General features: G+C 38.4%; 2 protein-coding genes and 1 non-coding gene across 3 annotated transcripts; 2 read left to right on the forward strand and 1 right to left on the reverse strand.

Annotated features, from left to right (window-relative positions):
- Positions 1-3761: 3761 nt before the first annotated feature.
- On the forward strand, positions 3762-6518 carry LOC140016439 (putative late blight resistance protein homolog R1A-10). The gene has a single exon (XM_072069958.1). It carries the CDS (start codon positions 3762-3764, stop codon positions 6516-6518), a length of 2757 nt encoding a protein of 918 aa, XP_071926059.1.
- On the reverse strand, positions 6488-26142 carry LOC140016440 (peptidyl-prolyl cis-trans isomerase FKBP17-1, chloroplastic-like). Its single transcript, XM_072069959.1, has 8 exons — positions 26119-26142; positions 25754-26011; positions 24497-24501; positions 24375-24385; positions 23608-23729; positions 21227-21343; positions 9272-9390; positions 6488-7779 (listed from the first exon to the last, which is right to left on the reverse strand). The coding sequence occupies exons 1-8, from the start codon at positions 26140-26142 to the stop codon at positions 7662-7664; spliced, it is 774 nt and encodes a 257-aa protein (XP_071926060.1). The 3' UTR covers positions 6488-7661.
- LOC140020799 (small nucleolar RNA R71) lies at positions 16811-16917 on the forward strand. Its single transcript, XR_011824769.1, has one exon. It is a non-coding gene; the product is annotated as a small nucleolar RNA R71 (small nucleolar RNA).
- Positions 26143-26500: the final 358 nt, after the last annotated feature.

The raw sequence follows: 26500 nt of genomic DNA on the forward strand, positions 1-26500 counted from the left end.
TGTTTGTTTCACTTGTGCACTATACCTTTAATGTACTTTCTTTAACATTATAATTATTCACTCTTAGTAGTCTAGAATAAGTTTTTTAATCTCCACTTAGCCGTTCCGGCTCGATATACGTGAATTTTCGATTCGCGCGCGATAAAGCGAAATTTTTTTTGAACTCATTCACCACTAATGCCTCAATTAACTTTTCTTAGTCTATTATTATTCATTCTTAATTCTCCAAGACTAATACACTCTCAGATCGAATTTACCGTAAAAAACGTGTACTCATTATTCCTTACCGAACGAGCCTCCGAAAAATAAAATTTTCTAAAGAAACGTTTTAAAAGCGTAAGTGAGACATTGTTTCATGTAAATGGATTTAAAATGGTTGAAATAAATTATTTGAAAAAATGGGTGAATAAATAATTAATTAAACCATTAAAATAATATTAAAATAAGCAAAAATTTGGGTCCTCACAAATTGTAAGCTTCTAAAGACACTTTTTCGCATGGCCTGTTCTCCAATTTTGGAGAACTAATTTCAGACTTCTAGTCAATGTGACAACTGAAGATTTGGTTCGACAAATACTGTGAGATCTAAATTATTTTAATTGCTTCCTCCATTTATTGGTATTTATATGTTTTCTGCTTTTAATTATTATATCTTTTGTGTATGATTGAATAGTGTCAATATTTAATTATTCATATAGGGTATTTTGCTAATTAGGGGTAGTTGGATCCGTAATTGTTCGATTACCTCTGTCCCGGTAGCAATTGGCATAATTGGGTTTATGTCAGGGGAACATACGATCTAATTTAAATAAACCCTCGTAGCGTATTTGTTAGTTAGGATTAGGCTTTTCTAAACATTAATGCAATCTAGAAATTAAATCATACGGTCGTATTTAGGATTGTTTTCGGATTAGAGAAATAGTCAACGGTCGTACCTTGACTGTCGATAAATTAAGAAAAGGTTGGTTATTTATCGCGTGCAAGACAGCTATAACCAATCTATTAATAAATGTTGGAATTATATTTGAATCGATGATCAGTTGCATGAACCATTTCTGAAGTGTACTCTTAGCTAGAATTCTCTCAATTATTTCTATCAATTTATTATTTTTTGCATTTGATTTATTTAGTTCATTAGCATTTAATCCTAAAACCCCCATTTTTCTTGACCCGAAAGGAAACAAATTTCTCCCCAGTCCCTGAGGAAACGACCTTGCTTCCCACTGTCTACTAGTTAATGAATTTAGTCAGATAATTAATTCAGGTATATCGGATTAAGCAAACTTTTCGGGAACATGGTAAATCAAGTAACCTATTGCACACTTAGAGTCCCCACTCCAGTACCTAAAATTGATTATTGACTACTTTTGGTGGCAGTTAGGTTTTATTTATTATTAGCGCACAGGTTCGACACCTGTCATTTACTTTTAACAAAATTTACTTCAAATTTCAACATAATTACTAAACTACCTAAAGATTAGATAACTTTACTATGATCTTAATATTCTTATTTCACTTTCAAATTCATTTGCATGTCTCTTGTTTTTTTCTCCACCATTTAAATCTTCATAAAAAAGTAATTAATTACATAAAATTATTTAATTGGCACAAAAATTCAATTATATAGCATATAAAAGTAACATGGTCATTTTTTTTGTCAAAGTCAATTTTTTAACTTTTTTTAAAGAACATCTATATATTTATTGAAATGGCTTTTTTAACGGTAAAATCTAAGTTATTCTGAAAAATCTAAGTTTCAAGAATGAATTTTACAGAACTAGAACCAGTTGAAAACAAGCCCTAAATCTCACTTTTCACTAATTTACTTCAATAGAGATTACGAAATCACTGATATGAACATTAACAAATTTTTACAAAATCAGACTCAAAGATATGGACTCAAGGGAAGAAGAAGAAGGAAGGAAGCTTAGAGATAAGGAAGAACATTAATTAGTACAATTCGCTTCTCGCACCTTCTTCGTGCTTTCCTTACATAACCCTACGTTCTAGTGCTAACTTCCATGTTTCTTGTCTTCTTTTTTTTCCGTCAACAATAATAACTATCTAACCCTACTCTATTTGGAGAGGAGAGGAGGGAGTCTAAAAAGATTTGTATAGGACTTGAGCTACTGCACCTTACTCCTACTCTATGGAGGGGAGGGGAAAAGGGAGTCTAAAAAGGCTTGTAGGGAGTTGTGGAAGGGGAGGGAGAGTCTAAAGAGGCTTTTTTTTTTTTTTTTTTTTTTTGCAACAATAGCAACTATTTAATCTACTCCTACTCTGTTTGAAGGGGGAGGTGGGAGCGAGGGAGTTTAAAGAGATTTGTATAGGAGTTGAGCTACTACACCTTACTTCTACTCTACGAAGGAGTAGGGCTACTGCACCTTACTCCTGCTGTATGGGGAGGAAGGAGAAGGGAAGAGAGTTTAAAAAGACTTGTACAGGTGTTATTGGGGTGGGAGAGGGAGTCCAAAGAGAATTTTATAGGGATATGGGGGGGGGGGGGAGGGGGAAGGGAATTTAAATAGATTTGTATAGGGGTTGAGCTACCACACTTTACTCCTACTCTGTCCAAAGGAAGGAAGAGCAGAGGGAAGGAATATAAAGAGGTTTATATAAGGATTGGGGGATGAACCACCAAACTAAATAATTGCACTGTTGCATCCTCTGAAGCACTGTACTTCTTATGTGATGCATTAGGTAGAATTTGGACTTCGGGAAAGCTTCAAAAAAAACTCCTCATGCACATTGACCTTTCAACTAAGGCAAATGATTGCTTTCACGTTTGCAGTCAATTGTGCCAACTTAGCTTATTGGAACATGAACTGCATTTAATCACTCCATGACAAAGTACTATCCTAAATTTGACTTCTGCAAACGGATAGCCTAGTCAATTTTATGATAGTGCTAAAATGAAGTTTCTCCTGCTACCTTTTTTTTTTTTTTTCCGGAAACGATAATGAATTATATTAACTTGTGTAAAAATTTACACCTAATGAGCAAAGGCTCAAGCTGCACTATACAAGTGTCTTCGACACTGAGGATTTAACCATTCCTCATCAAAAAATATGCTTAGCGCATAAAAACTGAGGTTAGCTAAGCTATTCGTCACTTCCCCCCTAGCTAAAACAAATGAGCATTCCACAAACATTGAGTTTAAATCGTAGATGTCCACAATATGAGAATGAAGTCGAATGTCCGTAGCCCTTTTGGTTTCTATCATCTTCAAAAGCTGTCGCTGTGTGATTGCTACTTGAATTCTCCTCCATTGCTGCTCCCTTGCCTTTATCATTGCTAGCTTGATGGCCACTGCAGTATCCATGAGAATGTTCCCTGTGCTATATTCCTTTACTGCCCATGTAGCTAGCACTTGATCATTTCCCCTCACTGCCACTATGCCTATTCCCATCTGACTTGCTTTTCTCTGAGTGTCAAAAGCTAGGCAAATGGTTATAGGACTTTCAGTACTTGTGGTTACTGCCTGCTGCACTACAGCTTCTGTTGTTTTTGGAATGCTCATCTGGTCCTTGCTGTGTTGTATTCTCTGCATTTCCAGCCACTCTTCTTGAGCTTGATGTATGATTTTACTTGCTGGTCTTCTATTTTTCTGAAACACAAAGTCATTTCTACTCCTGCTACCGACCTAGCTAGATATAATCAATTTCTCTGCAAAAAAAAACAGAAACAAGACATAAAATTCAAGATTATCAATTTCTCCACAAAAAATTAGTTAAAAGCATAGGTAGAGATTATTACTGCAGATGTCTTCCCTTCTCGCTGAAGATCCTTTGAACTATCTGATAGACTTAGACGATGGGTGCTCCGATCCTGACATGAAGGGAAATATCCAGACGCTTCGATTCCTAATAAGCATCTTGAGGCCCTTTCTAAGGTTTTTGTTCGAGTGGCCCCTTGAACACCAAGAAATGGAGGTACTGGCGAAGCATATGGTCAGTGTGGTCCAAGACGTGAGTCGCTCCTTTGAGCCCCGGCCAATACCACGATGGAAGCAAGTGGAGGATGTATCAACCAGAAATGAGAAACTTGTTTCTTCCAATTTGAAAACTTTGAAGGGTTTGAAGAAACATATTGCCCGCATTGTCACCCTGTACATCTCTTGTCCATATGTTATGCACAGTACGAGGTACGGAGATGAACATCTGAAACGTTACTTCAATTCTCTCTTACAGAATCTGAAGGATATCAGTATCATCAGTAAATCCCAAAGAATTATCAGCCAGTGGGAAAAACTTGCAGTAGTTGAAGAGAGGCTAAAATATTTGAAAACTTTTCTCTGCCTTATTTTTGTGCCGTTTAAGCCGGGAAATTTCGTGGCTATTGCTGAGGAGCTTGCTGTGGAAATCTCATATACACTTTTCCTCTGTTTTGTGGATGATGAGTTCGTCGCCCATGAGCATAAGATGGATTATATTCTTCCAGATTTGCTAAGGAAGTTTAATTCTCTTCTTCTACAGCTGAAAGAGGTTTCTGGTGGAGTATCTAGTGCAATAAGACTAGCAGATGATCATGTTCTGGGATTCGTTGACTTTCTCATTTCTAAACTAGTGCTTCTGTCAACCAAGTCTAGGTTCACGGATGAGGTAAAAGTTCAACTTCAGACCCTGGCTGACGAGCTAAGGTTTATTAGGAGCTGTCTCATGGATATGCTATTGCAGAATCCCATTCAAGAATTAGAATCTCTTAATATCTCGATAGCAACTTTGATCGTGGACGCTGGATTCTTTGTCTACTTTTGTCCTGATAAAATGGAGGATGAAGAATTAACAATGACCAATTATTGGAGTCTCGGCCTTCATGATTCGCTTGAAACTGTTCAAAATGTCCAGCAACAAGCAGCTGGTTTGTTTAAGAAATACTTGCCTCTGTCATTGCAATCTAATTGCCCCAGCAGCAACGAATTGGAATTCGTTGATTTCCTCATAAACAAACTAAAAGAGGTAATGCTTTCTGGGGAAGCTTCCATTTATCCATTGAAGCATCAAATGGAAATGGTGAATCAGGAAATGGTAACCTTGAGAAATTGCTTGAGTGGAGTCGCAGAGCTGATGGGGAACTCACAAATAGGATTTCTCTTGACACGGTTTAAGCATGCAGCCTACCAAGCCAAATACGTCCTCAATTCATTGATGGCCGGTGAAGGATCGCTCTGGCTTCATAAGTTAGGCAGCTTTGTCATCACCAACGATATCAAGATACTGCAGAAAGAGGTGAAAACCACTTGGAAGATGAATTTGGACAGTGGCGTCCATAGCATTTCCAAGGCTTCTACTCATGCTTCAACACAAATTCATCAACCCCCATCTATTAATGCACCTGGCTGTTCCAAGGATGGGATGCAAATCAAAATAGAGAAAGATGCTAATAAGCTTGTGGGCAGGAAAGATGCAGTAGCAGAAATAGTTGGGCTACTTACTGAAGGATCAAGCCACCTAAAGATTCTCTCTATTGTGGGCATGCCAGGACTAGGTAAGACTACTTTCGCCACTGCTGTGTATAAGCATCCTTTTGTTGATACATGCTTTGAGGTTCGTGCATGGGGTAGCTTATCCCAAGTTTACCAGAAAGAGACCTTGCTGTCCAGTATATTAGATCAAGTGCATGCCAATCCAAGCCACGACATCAGTGGAGAAGATGTTGGTCAAATGCTTTACCAAAGTTTAAAGCGTAGAAGGTACCTGATTGTGTTAGATAATATATGGGATATAGAGACCTGGAGTGGTTTATGTTCAATTTTCCCTGATGACGAGAATGGGAGTAGAATTTTATTTACTACTCGAAGCCATGGCGTTGCAGCACAAGCCAATAGTTTTCCTTATGCTCTTCGTCTACTCTCCAGGGAAGAGAGCTGTGAATTGCTATGGCTAAAGCTGTTTAATGGAGAAACTTGTCCTCGGGAATTGTCACGTATCTCAAAGCGCATTGCCTGCAGTTGTAAAGGGCTACCACTTGCAGTGGTTCTGATAGCGGGAGCTCTGAACAGGACAAAGAAAGAAAAAGATTCTTGGGAAAAGGTTGCTAGAACCTTCATCAGGTCGCAAAGCATACAGGAACAAATCTGGGACATCTTAGACGGAAGCTACAAGCTTTTACCAGATCACTTGAAACCATGTTTCTGGTATTTGGGAACATTTCCACGGGGCACAACAATTTCTGTATCCAAACTGATAAGGTTGTGGATTTCTGAAGGATTTATACATCAGCCAAATTCGGGCCAGAAGAGCTTAATTCAGGAGGCAGAGAGTTACTTGAATGATCTAATTGATAGAAGCCTCGTACTGGTTACCAGAAAAAGTTCCAAAGGAGGAGTCAAAGAATGTCGTGTTCATGATGTACTACGAGAATTTTGCTCGGCAATACTCAAGCAAGAAAGATATGAAATGCAGGAACACATATTTCCCGGTGGAATTTCAGTTCTTTATGGTGATTTTAGAAGGCCTGAGCAGAATCTTCTAAGCTACAACCAAGGAGCCACAGATAAGTTCTTTGATGTATTATGATATGACCGATATAGAAAAAGAATCCAGAGATAGAGAGGATCTGCCTAAACAGAAGGAGTTGAGGGATTTGCCTCCTCGAATTGGAGATACTAGTCTCCGTAAACGGGTGATATTCACCGATTTGAGTCCCATCGGTAGAGTTTATCTCACAGAACAGGTGCCAGGGACAGGGAGTGGAATTACCCGACAGGGACGATTACATTATGGTTCTGTTCCCAAGTATAAATACCTCAGGGTCTTGGATTTGGCAAATGTCCTAATCCGAAATAGTGCCGACACTTCTGATCTTGTCAAGATAGCTGAGCTGGTTTATCTGAGGTATTTAGCTATTAAAATTCGCACAAATAGAATCCCCTCAGAAATAGGCAATCTCCGAAACTTGGAAACTTTTCATCTCAGTGGAGCAATTGGTAGAGTCACGTTACCAGAGGCTGTTTGGAAACTGGTATGCTTGCGGGATGTTATAATGGATCATTGTTTCTTCAGTTTCCAACACTACAGTCAAGAATTTTTTGAGGATTCTACCCAGTTGGATAACTTAAAATCACTGTCCACGATTTATATATGGCATGGAAATGTTGAGAAGTTGACGAGGATGCTACCCAGTGTTCAGAAGCTAGGATGCATAATTTCAAATTCTTGGCGAGAATGTTGTGAAGCCAGCAATCTCTTTAAACTATTGGAGTGCTTGCGTGAGCTTCGATCACTCAAGATGTCCTTCCATGTTAGGGCGCCATATCCTTTTAAGTTTACGTTCCCTTCAAATTTGAAAAAGTTGACAATATCAAATGCTCGCCTACCATGGGATGAAATTTCAGTCATTGGTCAGCTATCCAACCTTGAGGTTCTGAAATTACTCAGCAAGGCATTTGAGGGCCAGCAATGGGACATGAGAGAAGGTGAATTCCAGAAACTGAAGTTCTTGAAACTGGACTCTCTGGATATTGTACAATGGAGTGCCTCTGGCGAGCACCTGCCCTGCCTTGAGCAACTTGTGGTGCTAAGCTGTCAGCAACTCGAGGAGATCCCTTCTTGTTTTGGAGAAATTTCAACTCTACAGTTGATTGAGTTGAAATGCTGCAGCGCTTCAGCCAAGGATTCTGTCAAACAAATTCTAGATGACCAGCGTGATTATGGCAATCATCAGCTCAATGTCACCGTTGTCGGTTCCCAAGGTGGTTTCCCATAACCTTCTTCTTGGTTGATGCAGATAGCACATACTCTCACATGTACTGTTGCTTCCTTTGTTGTAATGTGTGTCCTGGTTGAAAGATGTATGCATGCTTCTTTACTGAACTAACTTGTTTGACGAACATGACTCCATGAAATTCATACACTAGTTTGGATCCGTTTAACAACTAGCAGAATTTGAATGTGTTTGAGAAAAATCAAATACTATTTGTAATAAGAATTATATTCTGATCAACAACGGCAGCCACTACTGTACTAATTTTATGAGCGGTGAATAATTGAAGTCACACGTGATGGTGTACTTGTTTGCTGGAGACAAATGGACTTGCCAGCCCAAAATGTTAATATAAGAAGTGGTGCCATCACTTAAGAGGAGATTGGAACAAAATCATCAGCCAAAACCAAAGCTTAAGGAGAATATAATCTTTTGAAGTAAGCTTTTTGTCAAAATTAATCTATCATCAACTATATAAAACCCAGGTAAAAATATCTTAGAATTCTTGACAAGTCAACTACAGGAATATGATCAGGATTTTGTCACCTTGAGCAGGCCAACGTTTAGTTTGATTACTGAAGCCAAATGTATTAAGAAACACTGGAAGCAAAATGAAATGAGTAGTGGAAACTACCATCTTGTATTCTAAGCAACAGAAGGCTGATTGCTGAAAGTAAAAACTTGTATTCTCACAAAAGTTTCTGCAAACTAGAACATTGTTCATTGACAACTGTTTCATTAATTTCAAGCAAGTGAAACGATCCTTATTCCAGATGTTGAAGCTACTCAGGTTTACTTAAGCTCAGTCAGCTCTGTCAACTCATCTCATGCTAAAATTCCTTCTTTTTGAATTGATATGCAGTCAATTTTATCAGTCTATCATCGGCAACTAGTCAATTTCTGTAAGAAAAATGATCAAGACTTTGCAATACTTCGGCAAAAGTCAAAGAATAACTGCAGAAAATTCGGAGTACTCCCTTTAAGTTTTTGTTGACCCATTCCAAGCATAGATTAGCAACATGGTATTTGTAGAATTGATAGCCATGCATGCTTAATTGCTTATTGCACGAAAATTTCCATTCAAACAAGAAAATCAGGCAGTTCTAAACCAGCTAAGTCATGTCAAGATAATGCAAAAAGACAGGATTTTTGTGCTTTCCTCCATGTAAGAATGTGGATACATCCTTAAGTTAATCTTGGTATGACTGGTAATACCAATCACAGTAGAGAGATGCAAAAGTATTGCTATAAATTGGACCTATAACACGACATAGATCACCATCTATATTCTATTCCTTATGCACTTTCTGCTTCAGCTGAAAATTTCGGCTGCAGGCTACCTAAATTTCTGTACAATTTCGAAGTCAAATGCCTAGCTGAGAATAACATGTGATATGAAGTGACCACATAAAAACATTGACTGGTCTAAGAACTGTGTGCACGGAAATTCAAGAACACCCTTATCAGCATACTCAGAAACCATGAAGTGGCATAGGAATTTGAGATTACGGTGCCTACCATAGACTACAATAGAGATTTGAAGTTAATTCCTGTGTCATAGGATTACCAGTGTCTTAAGCTGACCAACTCTATATCGAATATAAGGGTCCCCAATGTTGATCCTTCTCCATTGGCAAGATGAGTTGGATTGAAAATTGTAGTAAAGAGCCTCTGCCTATCGAAAAACTATACACCAGAATATAACCAAATTAAGGCAGAAATTTGATGAAAAAAATTAATTCAAAAGTTGTAGTATGTAAAGGAGACATAAGATGATGGAGCATTCAAAGATGAGACAGAAAAGAAGCTTAATTAAGGTCAACTTAGCTACAAAATATGTTCCATTTTACCTTGGATGTCACTTAAAACTTGCCAATGAAACTTCTTGTTCAGACAAAATCTAAGTTAAAATTCTGATATTTAGTCTCATAGAAACAGAAGACCTTCACTGTATCTTCTAGTCAAAGATCATTTACATGAACAAACTTAATGGATTATGCTGGGAAAAGCTAATGCATTGATTGGTGAAATTATCCAGACATGGGTCTTTTGAAATCAGAATATGCCAGGACTTTCTTGAAAGGAAAATGCACGTGTCTTACATTACTCATGAAAAGAAGCTTCTAAACTCATTCTCACTTGTCAGTTTTCCACTGCCTATATGGATAGAGTGGGGAGAGAAAAAAGAGAATATCACATCTTAAAGATAGAACAGTGATAACTCAAATCCTCAAAGCTTCATAAGCAGCATGAATTTTTTCTCAAGCTGTTTAACCATTCACTTACTCATGAAAAGAAGCATCTAAACTCATTCTCGCCTGTCAGTGTTCCACTGCCTATATGGATAGAAGGGGAGAGAAAAAAGAGAGTACCACATCCTAAAGATAGATCAATGATAATTCAAATTCTCAAAGCTTCATAAGGAACATGCATCTTTTCTCAAGCTGTTCAACCATTCACTCTCTTCTGATCTTTTTGAGGTTTTTACTCATTTCTACCCATGGTGTAAGTGTGCGTATAGGGTGCACAACATGCACAGTTTCAAATCTCCGGTATATTTTGACAGAGCAAATGTGTGTAAGGGCAAGGTGTAGAATATGGTATAGGAAGTTTGTGTAAAATGCTGAGATGATGCACCTAAGATTCAACTTCTTAAGTTATGAAATGAGCACTGGATTTTGAATTTTTAAGTCCTGCAGAGTTTTACATAACTTAATGACAGGTGCCGAACCTGTGCAATAATAATTACTAAAAAGTCCTAATTACCACCTTAATTAAATAATTATAGAACAAATCCAAGTACTGGAACAAGGACCCTAGGTGTGCAATGGGTTACTTGATTCACCCTGTTCCCGAAGAGTTTGCTTGATCCGATATACCGGATTTGTCTATAAAAATACTAATTTTGCGTACAATGGCAAGTAGGGTCGATTCCACAGGGAGCAGGTAGGAAATTATTTCTTTCCAAATTAGTAAAACGAAATTGGGGGATTTTCAATGGGAGGCAAATAAAAATAAAATAAAATAAAACAAACAAAATTCAAAACTAACTCACAAAGCACAATTCACTAAAAATAGCAATTAACAAAATTCCACCCAAAGGATCAACTGCTCAGGCACGGTCCAATTAAATGATCATCGATGCAAAGATATTTCACTCATTCATCACTAGGTTGGTTATAGTTATCAATAAGTTCTGACAACCAATTCTTCCCTACCTTTTCGACAGTCAAGGTACGACCATTGACTGCTTCCCTAACCAGATAACAACCCTAGATACGACCGTAGGAATTTGATTACCCAATTGCATTAAAACTAGAAGAACCCAACCCTAACCAATAAACACGCTAAGAGGGTTTATTTAAGCTAGATCTTGCGTTTCCCCATCATAAAACCAATTATGGTGGTTGCCACGAGGTGTCAATTAAATGAACAATTACGGATTCTATTTAATTAACGTGGCAGTAGGCTATTAAATCAAATCAAATACCCGGCCGTTGATATTCAATTAATCAAATACCCATGAACAATTAATTCAGAAAATGCACGAATAGCAATAAATTGGAAGAAATAATGAAAATTCGATTAGATCTCACAGATTTTATGGACCGCGCCCTCACGTCCACCTTTGGGTAGAGGAGAAAATTAGCCGCTCCTCATCGTATCAATCCAGCGTGACTTAATTGAATTCATTCAATTAATTGCCGAAGAATTGAAAAAGATGAATTAACGTAGGAACTGCTGAAAAAGCTTCGCTTCCCTCTGTTGGGTTTCGTGTTCGTACCCCTGGAGCGAAAGTAGAAGCAAAAGTCGAATAGGAAAAATTGTACAGAAGCCAAAAGCAAAAGCTACAGCAACGGAGAAAGTCTCCAATGTCTGACCCAGAGCCGCAGAAGGAACAAAAGAAAAACCAAAAGAAAACCGTCTGACCAATCTTCCCCAAAAAGTAGAAAAAGAGAACCTAAGGCTAAAAAGTAGATGATGCTCAATCTTGCTTTGTCCTTTTCTTTTTATAGCCGCCATCCAAAAAGAGTCAAAGAAGGAAACGTCTGGTGCAATTGATTCTACAAAAGCCATTTCCCTTTTGGAGTTTTGATCCCATGCGCCTGGTCTACATGGACCACGGTCCGTCTTTCGATTTCGTCCACCTTCCAAGGCGTGGTCACGCCCTGGGACGACAAGTCTTCTGGAAATCTACCCCGCGAGATCATTTTTAATGCCGATCACCTTAATTCATACGAATGTGATATATGAGTTAAATCTCAGTACTTAGCACCGTAAATAGCCAAAATTATGCCAAAATAACACTGCAAAATATGCCCAATAACTGCTCTATCAAATCCCCCCACACCTAGACAATGCTTGCTCTCAAGCATTTCAAAGCTCAGAAGTACAACCAAGAGAGCGGAGGTCATGCAGTAGTCTATACTAACACAAGCATCTAGTGTCCCTGACAATATCACCAAAAGTAGAGTACACCGGACCTATTGTAATTCAAAAAATATATATGAATACTAGGAACGCTCAAATCAACATCACGGAATGCCATTACCATAGGCTTGCACATTCATCACATCTCCACCACTTAAAAGTGAACTAAACACATAAATCAAAGGGACTTTAATAAGGTTGTAATGGGGCTCAGGTGAAAGGCGGGTTAAGAAGGTATAGATAGGGGGTAAAGTGTCAAGAGAATGTCCGAAACCCACCAATAACCACAGTGCTTCACCGGAGGAGTTTCACAAACAAGGCAGTTTTCATTTGTTGTACCCTTTGTACAAGTGTCCCCAATTTTTTCTCTTTCTCTCTCCTTTTTTTTTTTGGATTCAATACTGCTCGCAAGGCTTGGGCACGCCTTGTAACCCATAGTCCTCTGGTCACGAGGTCTCTTCAGGATTTTTTTTTTTGTTTTTTTTTTAAGGAGAAAGTCCTGTAAGGCGTGGGCACGCCCTGTAAGCCAAAGTCCTCTGGTCAGTGGCCTTTTTCCAATTTTCCCTTCTTTATACAAGGATAGCATCATATAACTCCTAATCTAACAGCACTTGCAACCCCAATTTTGTTTGCTTTGCACAAATGATGGAATTCAGGCATCCCTTGACAACACAGGGGTAAACAAGAAAGTTTAAAGAGGGTTTGGGTTAACAAACACGGATAACAACCAGAAACGAAGGACAAAAGCTCAAATTGGTTCACTATTGGGAGATAAGATGAGGGCTTGATTTTTTTAGATAGCTAAAGAGGGTTAAATCCTAAATGCCCTTATCATTCAAATGCATCCAATTCAACAAAAATGTGGCCTTGACATGTATAAACTAGCAAGTTCTAGAATGCCAATACCATGTGTGATACCCACTCAATCAAACAAAAATAGAGCAAACAAGAATAATGTGCTCATATAAGGCTCAAAAGTTCCTCCAAAAGTTACAAGAATGGGTCAATTCCAGCATTTTCAACATTCAACGACACTGCCAAGGGAAACAAAATGCACAGCTAGTATATTCGACCACATACCCACTCACTTTGATTGTGTCATTCATCACAGCAACATGCCCTAATACTAACAAGCATAGAAATAGCCAAAAAGCCGCCTAACTACAATGTTTTATTTTTTTTTCATTTTGTTTTTGTTTTTTTTTGTTTTTGTTTTTGTTTTGTTTTTTGTTTTTTTTTTTTTTGAGTAACAAAGAAAAAAAAATAATGGAAGCCATTAATCCCCCCACACCTAAAACCTACATTGTTCTCAATGTAGAAAAGACACATGAAGTATTAGGGGAAAAGAAAAGAAACTTCCCTGACCACCGGGGAGAGAAAGTGAGACACTAAGGCGGAGGAGGTGAGACGGCTGCGTGCACAAGGTGGTGTGGTGGCGGCGGACGTAACACCAACAGGAAGGAGAAGACTGAAGTTTCTTTTTCGGAAGGGTTGGAAGGCGTGGGCACGCCTTAGAAGTTATAGTCGTCTGACCGTCAATTCCAAAACTCCATTCCTTAGGTGTGATGACCTAGCGTGGGCATGTCTAGCAGCCAACTTCCTGTCACAAAATAACAACCCACTAAATGACACTAACACTTAACAAAAACTTCAAAAATATAAGAAAACTAAAACAAAAGAAGCCTTTGGTTGCCTCCCAAGCAGCGCCTTTCTTTAATGTCTTTGGCTAGACATAGCACCACTCTTTAATCTGGATGTAATTGAATTTTCCTTGTAATTGGTGGCCCTCCTCCAGGATCCACATGGCCATCGAGTGCAACTTTTTTCCTAAATTTTCTCTCCATTTTTACCTCATGAATTGCTTTCATCCTATAGGACTTGTTAGCAGCAACCTTGGATTTACCCCTATAAGCAAATTTAGAAAATTCTTGCACAGAGGGATTAGTGGTATACATAGCAAACACAGAATTAGAGTTAACAGGATATTTCATTGTATCAAAAATATTAAAATGGACTATTTCTCCATCAAATTCCATCGTGAGAGTACCCTTACTAACATCAATTTTAGTTTGGGCAGTACTCAAAAATGGTCTTCCTAATATAATGGGTGATGGATTTGGGGCACTTCTATCATCCATGTAAAGCACATAAAAATCAGCAGGAAAAATTAATCCATCTACTTGCACTAAAACATCCTCAACTATCCCATCCGGATAAACACATGTACGATCAGCCAATTGAATTATTATCCCCGTTTCTTTTAAAGGTCCTAAATTTAGGGAATCATAGATTGACTTAGGCATCACATTAATAGAAGCCCCTAAATCTATCATGGCATTTTTGATACTAGAATGACCAATCTTACAGGGGATGGCAAACATACCTGGATCTCCGTATTTAGGTGGGAGTTTCCTTTGAAATACAGCTGATACATTCTCTCCTACCATCAGGGACGGAGCCAGAAATTTATTTTTGGGGGGGCTGAAGTGTATTAAAAAAATTTTTTTGTGACGAAATAAATATATTTAATAAGTAAAATTTAGAATCAATAATTATAAAAATAATAAAAACATATAATTATACATACCCAAAAATTTGTTCTGAATTTTTGGGTATGTAACTTACCCAAATCTACAAATCTACAAAAGAAACAACGAAAACAGCAGGCCTATCAAGATATGTATAGTACTCGGAGGCATAAACCGCTCAAAAAAATAGTTTAAGAATTGCCCATCGCATACTAAAATAGTTTAAAAATTGCCCCTTTCATATGAATTTGATAAGTTCTTGGAAATCTCAAAATGCTCCAAAAAAATACTCTAAACTATCAATAATCTATCACTCACCCTGCTTATTGATTTCATGATCAGAATTCGAAATAAAATAAAAAACTAAGGCGGTCAAAAAGCGAAATAGCAGGAAAACTTTGATAGTAATTGCAAATTTAATTCTTCTTGAAGTGCAAGGGATGTCATAAGCGTTAAATCAAGAACTTTTCTAAATTCCAGGAAATACATTTACAGCATTCTTTGTTCCAGAACATACATTTAAAACAGCACCAACAACTATTGTTGGCAAGCTTCTTGATCAACAAAAGAAAGCCCACTCCACCATATAGTTCATGACAGCGATGCACAAAAAATACTTTGCCAACAACCAAACATCTGAAATAAAAAAAAAGGCTATGTTTCCCAGGCTCTATGTTTCCGAGTCTCACAGGCTCTAACAAAGTCCAGAATATATGATGAATAACTACAGAGTTCAGACCTGCTCAAAACATTTTAGGAAAATCCAAGTTATTACATCACCAGCAGGTGAAAACATAAATAACTATTGAAAATTTCAGACAATAATACCAGTATCCTAAGAGACACATAGGAAGAGAAAGGTAGTACCTACCTACCTACCTAGTTACCTACTGCATTTTAGAAGCAAGCATTTGGAATCCCCTATATATAGGGGGTTTTCCGGCGGCTTGGGGGGGGCTTAAGCCCCCACCAGCCCCCCCTTAAATCCGTGCCTGCCTACCATCACTCTTTCATCACCCCTTAGCTTTCTTTTGTTAACGCACAAGTCTTTCAAGAACTTTGCGTACTTGGGTACCTGCTTGATCGCGTCCAATAGGGGGATGTTTACTTGAACTTTGCGGAACACATCCAGGATTTCTTTTTCCTTTTCTGCCCTCTTTGTCTTTTCCAACCTGCAAGGAAAAGGAGCTATATTAGATTTAATAGGGATCGAAGGAATAGATGTTACCTTAGACTCCTTGCGAAAACGCCCTTCCTCTTCAATTTCTTTCTCTATCTCCTCTTCACTTTTGTTTTTTGAACTTTCCACTTTGGGCCCTTCCAGTTCTTTGCCACTCCTCAGCGTCATAGCACTTACATTCCTGGGATTTATCTCGGGTTGCGATGGCAGTTTCCCATAAACGTGGGACTTCAAGCGGTTGATGGCAGTTGCCAGTTGACTTATTCGAACATCTTGATCCTTCTTGTCAGCTTTGGTGTCCTGCTGGAGCTGCGCGGTATTCGCGGCCAAAGATCTGATCTCCTGTTGAAGCTGGGTAGTAGTCGTGGCCAGGTTAGTAGTAGTCGTGGCCAGGTTTTTGACTAGGTCCTCCAGGGAACTGCCTGAATTGGAGGACGAGGGTTGAGATTTTGGTTGCCATGGCTGGTGGAATTCTGGTGGACGATTCAGAAATGAGTTTTGTTGCCTATTCCCATAACTAAGATTGGGATGGTCCCTCCAACCCGGATTGTACGTATTGGAGTATTGGTCGTACTGCCTGCGGGGCGCTGGCACGCCTCCGGCCATGTTTACCTGTTCTGCCCCGTCCTCTTGCAAAATGGGGCACGAGTCTGTGCAATGGTCCATGCTAGTGCAGATTTCACATACTTTCGCTCGCGGCGTGTCTCTCATGGCTAATTGCCTAACAACCGATGTCAATTCTGACAGTTGCTGCTGTAAGAATGAAGTCTCTACCTCGTTGACTCTACGGGGCGGGTTGCTCTCACGGAAGCCAAATTGCTGGGAGTTCTCTGCCATGGCTTCGATGAGCTCCCACGCTTCCCTCGGTGTCTTGTTTGCAAGTGCTCCCCCACTGGCAGCGTCAATGATACTCCTGTCTGTTGATTGGAGCCCTTCATAGAAGTATTGGATTAACAGTTGCTCACTAATTTGATGCTGCGGGCATCTAGTGCACAACTTGTTAAACCTTTCCCAGTATTCATACAGGGACTCACCGGGATATTGTTTGATGCCGCAGATCTCCTTCCTCAAACTCGCAGCCCGGGATGCAGGGAAGAATTTTTCCAAAAATTTCTTCTTTAACTGTGCCCATGTGGTAATACTACCCGCTGGTAGGTAGTATAGCCAATCTTTTGCTGCATCCTTGAGAGAGAAGGGGAAAGCTCTAAGTCTTATCTGCTCCTCAGTGACCCCAGGAGGTTTCATGCTGGAGCAAACTATCTCGAATTCCTTGACATGTTTGTGGGGTTCTTCGCCAGAGAGACCATGGAAAGAAGGTAAGAGGTGAATCAACCCCGACTTCAGCTCGAAAGCAGTATTCTCTGCCAAAGTGGGGAATGTGATGCATAAAGGCTGGTGAGTCAACTCCGGGGCAGCCAGCTCCCTCAATGTTTGGGTGTTTGCCATGCTTACTCCGTCTTCCGCTGACTCGTTTGTAGCAAACAAGTGCCCTTCTTTTTGTCTCTTGGTCTCTTGCCTCCCCCTACGCGCTGCCTTCTCAACCTCAGGGTCGTACACTAATTCACCTGTGCGAGAAGAATGGGGCATAAACTAGCAAAAATACCAAGAATAATAAAATAAAATAAAAACTGAATTTAAAAAGAAACAAATAATCCAAACGCCAACTCCCCGGCGACGGCGCCAAAAATTGACAGGTGCCGAACCTGTGCAATATTAATTACTAAAAAGTCCTAATTACCACCTTAATTAAATAATTATAGAACAAATCCAAGTACTGGAGCAGGGACCCTAGGTGTGCAATGGGTTACTTGATTCACCCTGTTCCCGAAGAGTTTGCTTGATCCGATATACCGGATTTGTCTATAAAAATACTAATTTTGCGTACAATGGCAAGTAGGGTCGATTCCACAGGGAGCAGGTAGGAAATTATTTCTTTCCAAATTAGTAGAACGAAATTGGGGGATTTTCAATGGGAGGCAAATAAAAATAAAATAAAATAAAACAAACAAAATTCAAAACTAACTCACAAAACACAATTCACTAAAAATAGCAATTAACAAAATTCCACCCAAAGGATCAATTGCTCAGGCACGGTCCAATTAAATGATCATCGATGCAAAGATATTTCACCCATTCATCACTAGGTTGGTTATAGTTATCAATAAGGTCTGACAACCAATTCTTCCTTATCTTTTCGACAGTCAAGGTACGACCATTGACTGCTTCCCTAACCAGATAACAACCCTAGGTACGACCGTAGGAATTTAATTACCCAATTGCATTAAAGTTAGAAGAACCCAACCCTAACCAATAAACACGCTAAGAGGGTTTATTTAAGCTAGATCTTGCGTTTCCCCATCATAAAACCAATTATGGTGGTTGCCACGAGGTGTCAATTAAATGAACAATTACGGATTCTATTTAATTAACGTGGCAGTAGGCTATTAAATCAAATCAAATACCCGGCCGTTGATATTCAATTAATCAAATACCCATGAACAATTAATTCAGAAAATGCACGAATAGCAATAAATTGGAAGAAATAATGAAGATTCGATTAGATCTCACAGATTTTATGGACCGCGCCCTCGCGTCAACCTTTGGGTAGAGGAGAAAATTAGTCGCTTCTCATCGTATCAATCCCGCGTGACTTAATTGAATTCATTCAATTAATTGTCGAAGAATTGAAAAAGATGAATTAACGTAGGAACTGCTGAAAAAGCTTCGCTTCCCTCTGTTGGGTTTCGTGTTCGTACCCCTGGAGCGAAAGTAGAAGCAAAAGTCGAATAGGAAAAATTGTACAGAAGCCAAAAGCAAAAGCTACAGCAACGGAGAAAGTCTCCAATGTCTGACCCAGAGCCGCAGAAGGAACAAAAGAAAAACCAAAAGAAAACCGTCTGACCAATCTTCCCCAAAAAGTAGAAAAAGAGAACCTAAGGCTAAAAAGTAGATGATGCTCAATCTTGTTTTGTCCTTTTCTTTTTATAGCCGCCATCCAAAAAGAGTCAAAGAAGGAAACGTCTGGTGCAATTGATTCTACAAAAGCCATTTCCCTTTTGGAGTTTTGATCCCATGCGCCTGGTCTACATGGACCACGGTCCGTCTTTCGGTTTCGTCCACCTTCCAAGGCGTGGTCACGCCCTGAGACGACAAATCTTCTGGAAATCTACCCCGCGAGATCATTTTTAATGCCGATCACCTATAATTCATACGAATGTGAGATATGAGTTAAGTCTCAATACTTAGCACCGTAAATAGCCAAAATTATGGCAAAATAACACTGCAAAATATGCCCAATAACTGCTCTATCACTTAATTGCCTGACCTGACAGTAATAGAGTATAAAATATGAACTTGTAGCTTGTATTGTTGGCAACTACATCTACATGCACCCTTATGTTAGCTTTAGGCCTTAGGCACACTACATGCAGAGCCCTCTTACCCTTGTGTTAGCATTGAGGTTTAGGCAAATGGAGAACGTTCATCTGTTCTAATAGAATGAGATTCTTTATCAGCATAGTTAATATCTGCTTGCAACAGTCTCCTCATTTCCTTGAAGTTCCATTGCTTAGGGCCTTAACCTTTATTTACTTGCTCACTTACTTGGTCATTACAATATTTTCTGAATAAGGCTCAGCATACAACCTGTGTCTTTCTCCTACTCTCTAGACACCTGTAATGTTGTCACCATTTCTCTCCTTCAACATTTCTCAAAGAGAAAAGGGGAAGCAAGGTAGAAGACCAAAAAGAAAAAAGAAAAAAGAAAAAAAATGGGAGAAGTCCAATAACTAAACTAGAGAAAAAATCTCCCTCCCTCAACAGTCACATAACATCAAGCCAAATAGTATAAGATTTAGGAGTGAAACAAATTCCATTGCTGAATGCAACCCATCACAAGTTGACTGAATTATATATCACGGACGGAGTGAAACAAATTCCAGTTCATAAATATGCACTTTACATGTGTTGTTCTAATGCTTTCCTCAAGTCTAAAACGTTTTTGTCTTTTTAGATTTCCTTTATTCACCGTCCATCTGCACCTTTCATCCCACCACTACAACAACTTCGGAAGTTCCCAATAAAATTCTGATCTTTGTTTAGAGGACACGGAGACAATGTCAATTGGATACATGCACACTAAGATATTTGCAACTTGACCTTTTTTGTGTACACTGTAGAATGAAATAAAATTAAATAAAATATCGTCTGCTTGAATGTTCACTCTGATCAGCTCAAACAATGCTTATTATATACAGCAGCAGTAATAGCAACAAATCATCTTATATGTTACCATTCTATAGGAATTGCAGCAGCAATTAGGGGTGTGAATCAGAATCGAAATTGATAATTCGGAACTTTGAAATCAGAAATTTTCAGAATTTTGGTATCAGAATTTCCGACCGAATTCGATTTCGAATTCACCAACTCTGAATTCAAATTCGTTCCGAATTCAATTCGGAATTCGGTAAATTCCGATTTCACTGAATTCACGAATATAAAAATTATTATTCTATAAAAATTATATTATGTATATATAAAAAAATATTATATATATATATATATGAAAACGAATTTGAAATCGAAATAGGAATTCTGAATCATCAAATTCAAGAATATAAAAATTATTATTATAATATAAATGTTATATTACATATATATATATATATGAAAAACTGATTTGAAATCAAAATAGGAATTTCGAATTCCGATTTCGATTTCAATTTCAATTTCAAATTGTGAATTCGAAATCGAAATTTCCAATTTGAAAAAATCCCATTACCGAATTCGACCCAATTTCGTCTAATTCGAAATCAGATATTCCGATTTCTATTCTGAATTACCGAATTCGAAATTCCATTGAATTCAGTAGGTAAATCGAAAATTTTCGATTTTGCACACTCCTAGCAGTAGTATTCCCACAAAACAGTCAAGGGACTCTTAACTATTTCAGAAATGGGTTAACCAATGACAACATAAAATAAATCATGGTAACATATCTAGTCCCTTACACTATTTATTTTACTCTCAATCTTCGAGTGCCTCATGTATGTTACTCTCAGAACTATCCAGAATAGAAGAGTTAATTTCAATTATCGTTCATTTCTTTTTTTGCCAATCAAATTGCCATTTGAAGTCAAATCGTACCCTATGTTCCATCAACAAATTCACTTCACTTAGAAATTACAAATAATAGTGCTTGATATGAACTCAACAAGTAAAACTGCTATGTCTCACTGTGAACTTGGAAACTCTTTCTTTACTTTGCATGTATGTTTGGAGAAATACCAAGGAAAGCACTCCAAATTTCATATTCATTGCTCTTGAAATACTTAAGCAACAATTAGGAAACAAAAGAACAAGACTCCGTAAATGGTATACATACATTAGGTGGAATGGTCTCTTGAGATGTGCTTTGATACCCTTCAGATGGTGGAATAACGATATGACGAATACCTTCTATTTTCATTGATCTGACTGCTGATTCGATTCCAGATATGACCTGCAAGATCATTACTCACACACCTAAATTGGTGCCACTCAAAGAGGGGGTTACAAAAAACAAAAAATAAATAAAAGAAGAAGAGAGAGGAACAGGAAGCTCTACAGAGGGAATAATGCTGTTTAGAAGAGGCATCATTCAGTTACCATATTTATTTTGTTGATGTAATTCATTTAAAAGAATAAAATATGCAAGATCTATTTCTCCCATACAAAAAGTTTATCATGTTTATACTTCTACATGTGGTGGGAATTAACTAAAATCTAGAGCTGCAAATGGAAGTAGTTTTAACAGCCCATTCATGTACCAGAGGTATACACACATTCCCAGTTTTTCAAGCATCTTTGAAGTACAACCCTGTGCAGCAAGAACATCATTATAGCTTGACTTGCAGCAAGAGCATTCAGAAGTAATACTGGTGTGGTCACAAGGCTTCCTCACCTTTCCATTTTCCATTTCGCAATTCCCGATTAGAGTATCTAATAAAAAATCGGTTGAAGTCTCTTTCTGCTGTTTGTTGAAAAGTAGAAAGTGGTTACAAATTCCTAAAATCCTAAATAAATGACCATGGGCCTGTTTGGAACCTGAGTTTTTTGAGAGTTTGTCTAAAACTTTACTGTAATGCACTGTAGAAGTTTTTGAAAAAATTTTGTAGAAATTTTTGAAAGGTGAAAAAAATTTTTATAGAAGTTTTTGTAAGGTAAAATTTTTGTAGAAGTTTTTGTAAGGTGAAATTTTTTTTCCTTTTCTTTTTTTCTTTCTTTTTCTTTTTCTTTTTCTTTCTTTCCTTTTTCTTTTCTTTCCTCTCTTTCTTCTTCTTCTTCTTCTTCCTTCCCCCTCCCGTCACCCCTCTCCTCCCTTTCCCCTTCTCCTTTCCTCTGCCTTTCCCCTCCCCTCTGCACGCCAACCCCTCCCACCGCTGCCCCTTCCCTCACTGCTCCGCCACCCTCTCCCCCCTCCCTTCTGCACGCCACCCCTTCCCCCGCTGCCCCGCCTTCCCCTCCCTTCTGCACGCAACCTTTTCTCCCGCTGCCCCGCCACCTCCTCTGCCCTGCCACCCCCTCCTCCACTGCCCCTTCCCCCCTCTCCCTCCCCTTGTTTCTTGGAGCGCCGACCACCACCTCCGGCGCCTCTTTGATCAGGAACGCAGGTGCGCCAGAGAGCCTGGTGCGCCGCCGACCTCCTCCGCAAGCACATCAGCCAGCTCAGCTCCTGGTGCGCCTTCTCCACAGCGCGACCACAGCGCACTCCAGTCATAATGCGCGCGCAGTCGTTCGACCTCCATGCCCCTGCTTGGCTCTGTTTTTTTTTTTTTTTTTTTTTGCTCCTCTCCTCTCCCCCCCTTTGAGACTGAGACACCTCCTCCTCCTCCCCCTATTCCACTTCCACTTCTAATTCCAGTTCCTCCCGCCGCTGCAATTCCTTCCATGCCCGCCATGGAAATAACGGATCCCCCCAACCCTAACTCCACTTTGGTGATTTGTAAAAAAAAAAAACAATAAATAAAGAAAGACAGTCGGGCCAACCCCCGGCATAAACGACAGCGTTACTCCTCTTTCTGCAAAGGAGAGGGGGTGAGGGTGAAGGACAGAAAAAAAAAAATTTTAGATGACCGGCGCCGGTACAGGTGGTGGAGGTGGTGGCTGGCATGGTGGGTTGGATGAGGGAGGAAAAAGAAGAAAAATTTTTGGAAAATTTTTTGTGTATTAGATTTTTGAAGTGTGTAGGGAAAAAATTTTAAGAAGTTTTTTGGGGTTCCTGTAGCAAAAGTTGTTAAAAAACTAGTAGGTAAAAAACTTGGTCAAAAAACTCACTTCCAAACAGGCCCCATATTTCAGGAAAAGAACAGAAACTATAGTATACCGATTTAGTGTACAACTGAAAATGAGAGATCACAAAACTCAGACACCATTACCATCATATGTTGTCTAAGCACCATTACATATTGTCTAAATCATTATATAATGGGCACCATGCAGGATTACTAGCTGTTTATTGGCTTGTAAAATGCAGCTAATTAATAGGGAGATAATTGTCCTATGGAAGTGGATTGAAATTCATAGTTTGATGTTCATGAGGAAAGAAGGGCATAATGTCATGAAATGGTTAGGAGAATTAACAAGAAATCTAAGATGATGAGAAGCAATTTCCAGAATAAAAGGTTAGGGATCATTGTATCGATCTGTAATTTCACACCTAGCAGGGATTGCAGAGAAAAGAAATGTCATCAAGAGGTTTCTTTTGACAATCCTTCAATGACTTACTTTTCCTGAACCAAGGATGAACTCAAAAGGAATTTGTTCGCCTGTGGTGTACTTGTGGTCATATGTAGAATCAAACCGCCATCCTTGTTTTGCTGCTAACCTTCCATAGTAATGAATTGCAACTTAAGTGAACATGGAAAATAGCATGGTTTAATTTGCAGTGTTCCCTTCTATACCATAAATGCAACTTCAGCACAAAGCCTACAGACACGTGTACACAAGGAGTACAGTAAAGAATTACATCATTGTGCATTCAGCTACATATTTTTTAACAGCCAAATTCAGAAAGAGCACCAAACGAAAATATAGGGGATCCCCAACATATATTTGCTCAATTACCCCCTTAAACACCACATACTAGATAACTTTATCAACGCAACCAAAGCAAGCACTATTAGATCAAAAGAAGGCAACATGTTTTGGAACTAAAAGCACCATAAACTAACTCAATGTAGATAAGAGGCAATATGAATCAGCAATAATGTCATTTTTCAGGTCAAGCAAAATCCTCATTTGCTCGATAGGGAAAGGATTTTATGATTCATACTAAAGTATGACATTCACAAGGATCTTGAGGGAAGGGAAAGTGATAATCAGATCATAATTCCCAAACATAATACTCCTCATATGCAGCAATTGTTGCGGAAAGTTGATACTCAACTAAAACAATTGAAAAGTATCCCTCTCTTTCTCTAATCTAATGATTCCTTAGCAAGATAGTTTATTGGAAACTGTGCATCTCTCTTGTTTTTACACATATGATAGACATTGATCAGAACTTAGATGAACAGAGCTGAGTAAGTCCCTCTATTCTAACCTCTTCTGGAGGAAGGTGGACTTCAATCGACAAATAAAAGAGTTTGGTTGTCCTAATCACATTCACCATGACTTGACCTTCTTGTGCTTCAATAGCAACATGATTAGTAATAGAAATTCTATAGCCGTGATGACAAAGAGAAAAAGAATCTACATTAGAAGTAAAAGGTAGGTATCCCCAGTGGTATATTGCGTATTGCATCGATAAGGTTTGTTTAAGGAGAAATGAGTGTAGCTGTGTTCAAGAGACTTGGAATTTGATCCAGAAGTCTGACTTAATCTGCAACATATGCTAAACAATGGAAAAGTTTCTTGCTAGAGACAAACAATAAAATGCATGTGGTATTGTTGCAAAAGATCAATTTGGTGTCCAGCTTCTCAGAAAGCAAAAAATTCATGTATTTAGCCTCGTTTTTAACAGGATACTGTCTAATCTAATCTCGTAAGCTGACAGAGAGGATAATAGTTCGTTTATCCAGACATATGCCAAAACTTTGTGTGTGCAAACCTCCCCATTACTTGTATATGTAAAATCTACTATTAACACAACAGAGCAGCAGAATGTTTCAATCTAGTCTATGAATTATTTGCAATGATTCTAATTCTTAAAGAACATTTGGAGATTCTAAGGTCATGAATTTGCACCATACTTGTTGCCATTCGCTTGCTGTGCACAATAGAAAATGTCTCTTTTCACTTGGCAGAAACAATTTTCATTCACAACCTTATGAAATGAAACAAAATTAATGGTGCAAATAGGTAATGGCACCTATCAGGGAAAAAGCGAAAAGTGACAAATCTAATCACAATGCTATCTCAAAGCTAAAAAATTAGCATAAGATTGCCAATAATTTACAAGAACTACTTAGTAAAAAGCTAGTGAATTTGGGTACTTGGGAATAATTTAACAAACATATTCTCTATCCCCACCACTCTATTTTTCCTAAATCTTGAGACAAAATCTAAACTTAAGCCTTTAAATCAAATCTCAATATAGTCCAGACAGCTATGTCATTCAAGCTGGTAAGAACATGGCATATAGATACAGGCGTCAAGTTCAAATTCTCCACAACGAAGTTAAATCTCAATAGAGCAACCTTCCACTGGCAATAGCAGAATATCAAACGTTGTAAGTTTTCAGTTGAATCGAATATTTGAATATTATTTTTTCTAAAGAAATTTAATCACTTTCCTCAACTTAGCAATTACTTTTTAATTATAGCTTTCGTATCCTAAAACAGTTAAACTATGACTCCATAGATAAATAGCAGCTTTCTCGTATGATCAGAAGAAGAACAAAAAATGAAAAATATACAAAAAAGATCTCAACAGGAATTGCTCCATCACCAAGGCGAAGGTCCAAGGCCTTGACCCCACCTGAATTGGGAAGTTCTACAAAATTTTGCCCTGTGGGTTTGGACGAAGAAGTTGAAGAATTATCAAGTGACAATTGTTGTGTTAAGCCAGAGAAAGATGTGGTGAGTACAAAAACAGATAAAGCTCTTCTTCTTGTAGCTGTTCTTGATGATGCTGATGAAGGGGAAGTTGCAGAGATTTTCTGAAGTTGTGGGACAGAAGAAGGAATGGGCTAATTTTTGCATGCAAAGAGAGATGAAGACAGTGGTGTTCCAGCACAGAGCTATCACCATGGCCGTTAGCAATTGAGATCCTCGTTTACATGTTTTCTATACCAACCAATGCCACCACCTCCTCTATCATTGCGTCAAGTGTCCTGTTATTATTGATACTTTAATTGTCTAATAATTCAAATTGAATTGATTTAACACAAATTTTCTTTACTCTCTGAAACTTTGAACCAAAATTAACTGACTAGTCTAATTCATATACCAATACTTTTGAATTAACTACTCATGATCTGTTGCTTTGGGGAAAAAGAAGAAAAAAACCCTAAATAATATTGCCTCCAAACTCTTTCGCAGTTGATTGCTTTGAAAGGAAGAACTTATTCTCGATAAGTTGAATTCTCAATGTTTATTTTTTCGATTAAGCAAGTGTTCTCGAGTTTGGTTGCTGATTCTTGAAAAAGGGTTTTCAATTCCAGTCGTTGAAAACCCAA

Source organism: Coffea arabica, chromosome 11c (assembly GCF_036785885.1).
Source record: "Coffea arabica cultivar ET-39 chromosome 11c, Coffea Arabica ET-39 HiFi, whole genome shotgun sequence".
Classification (NCBI taxonomy): domain Eukaryota; kingdom Viridiplantae; phylum Streptophyta; class Magnoliopsida; order Gentianales; family Rubiaceae; genus Coffea; species Coffea arabica.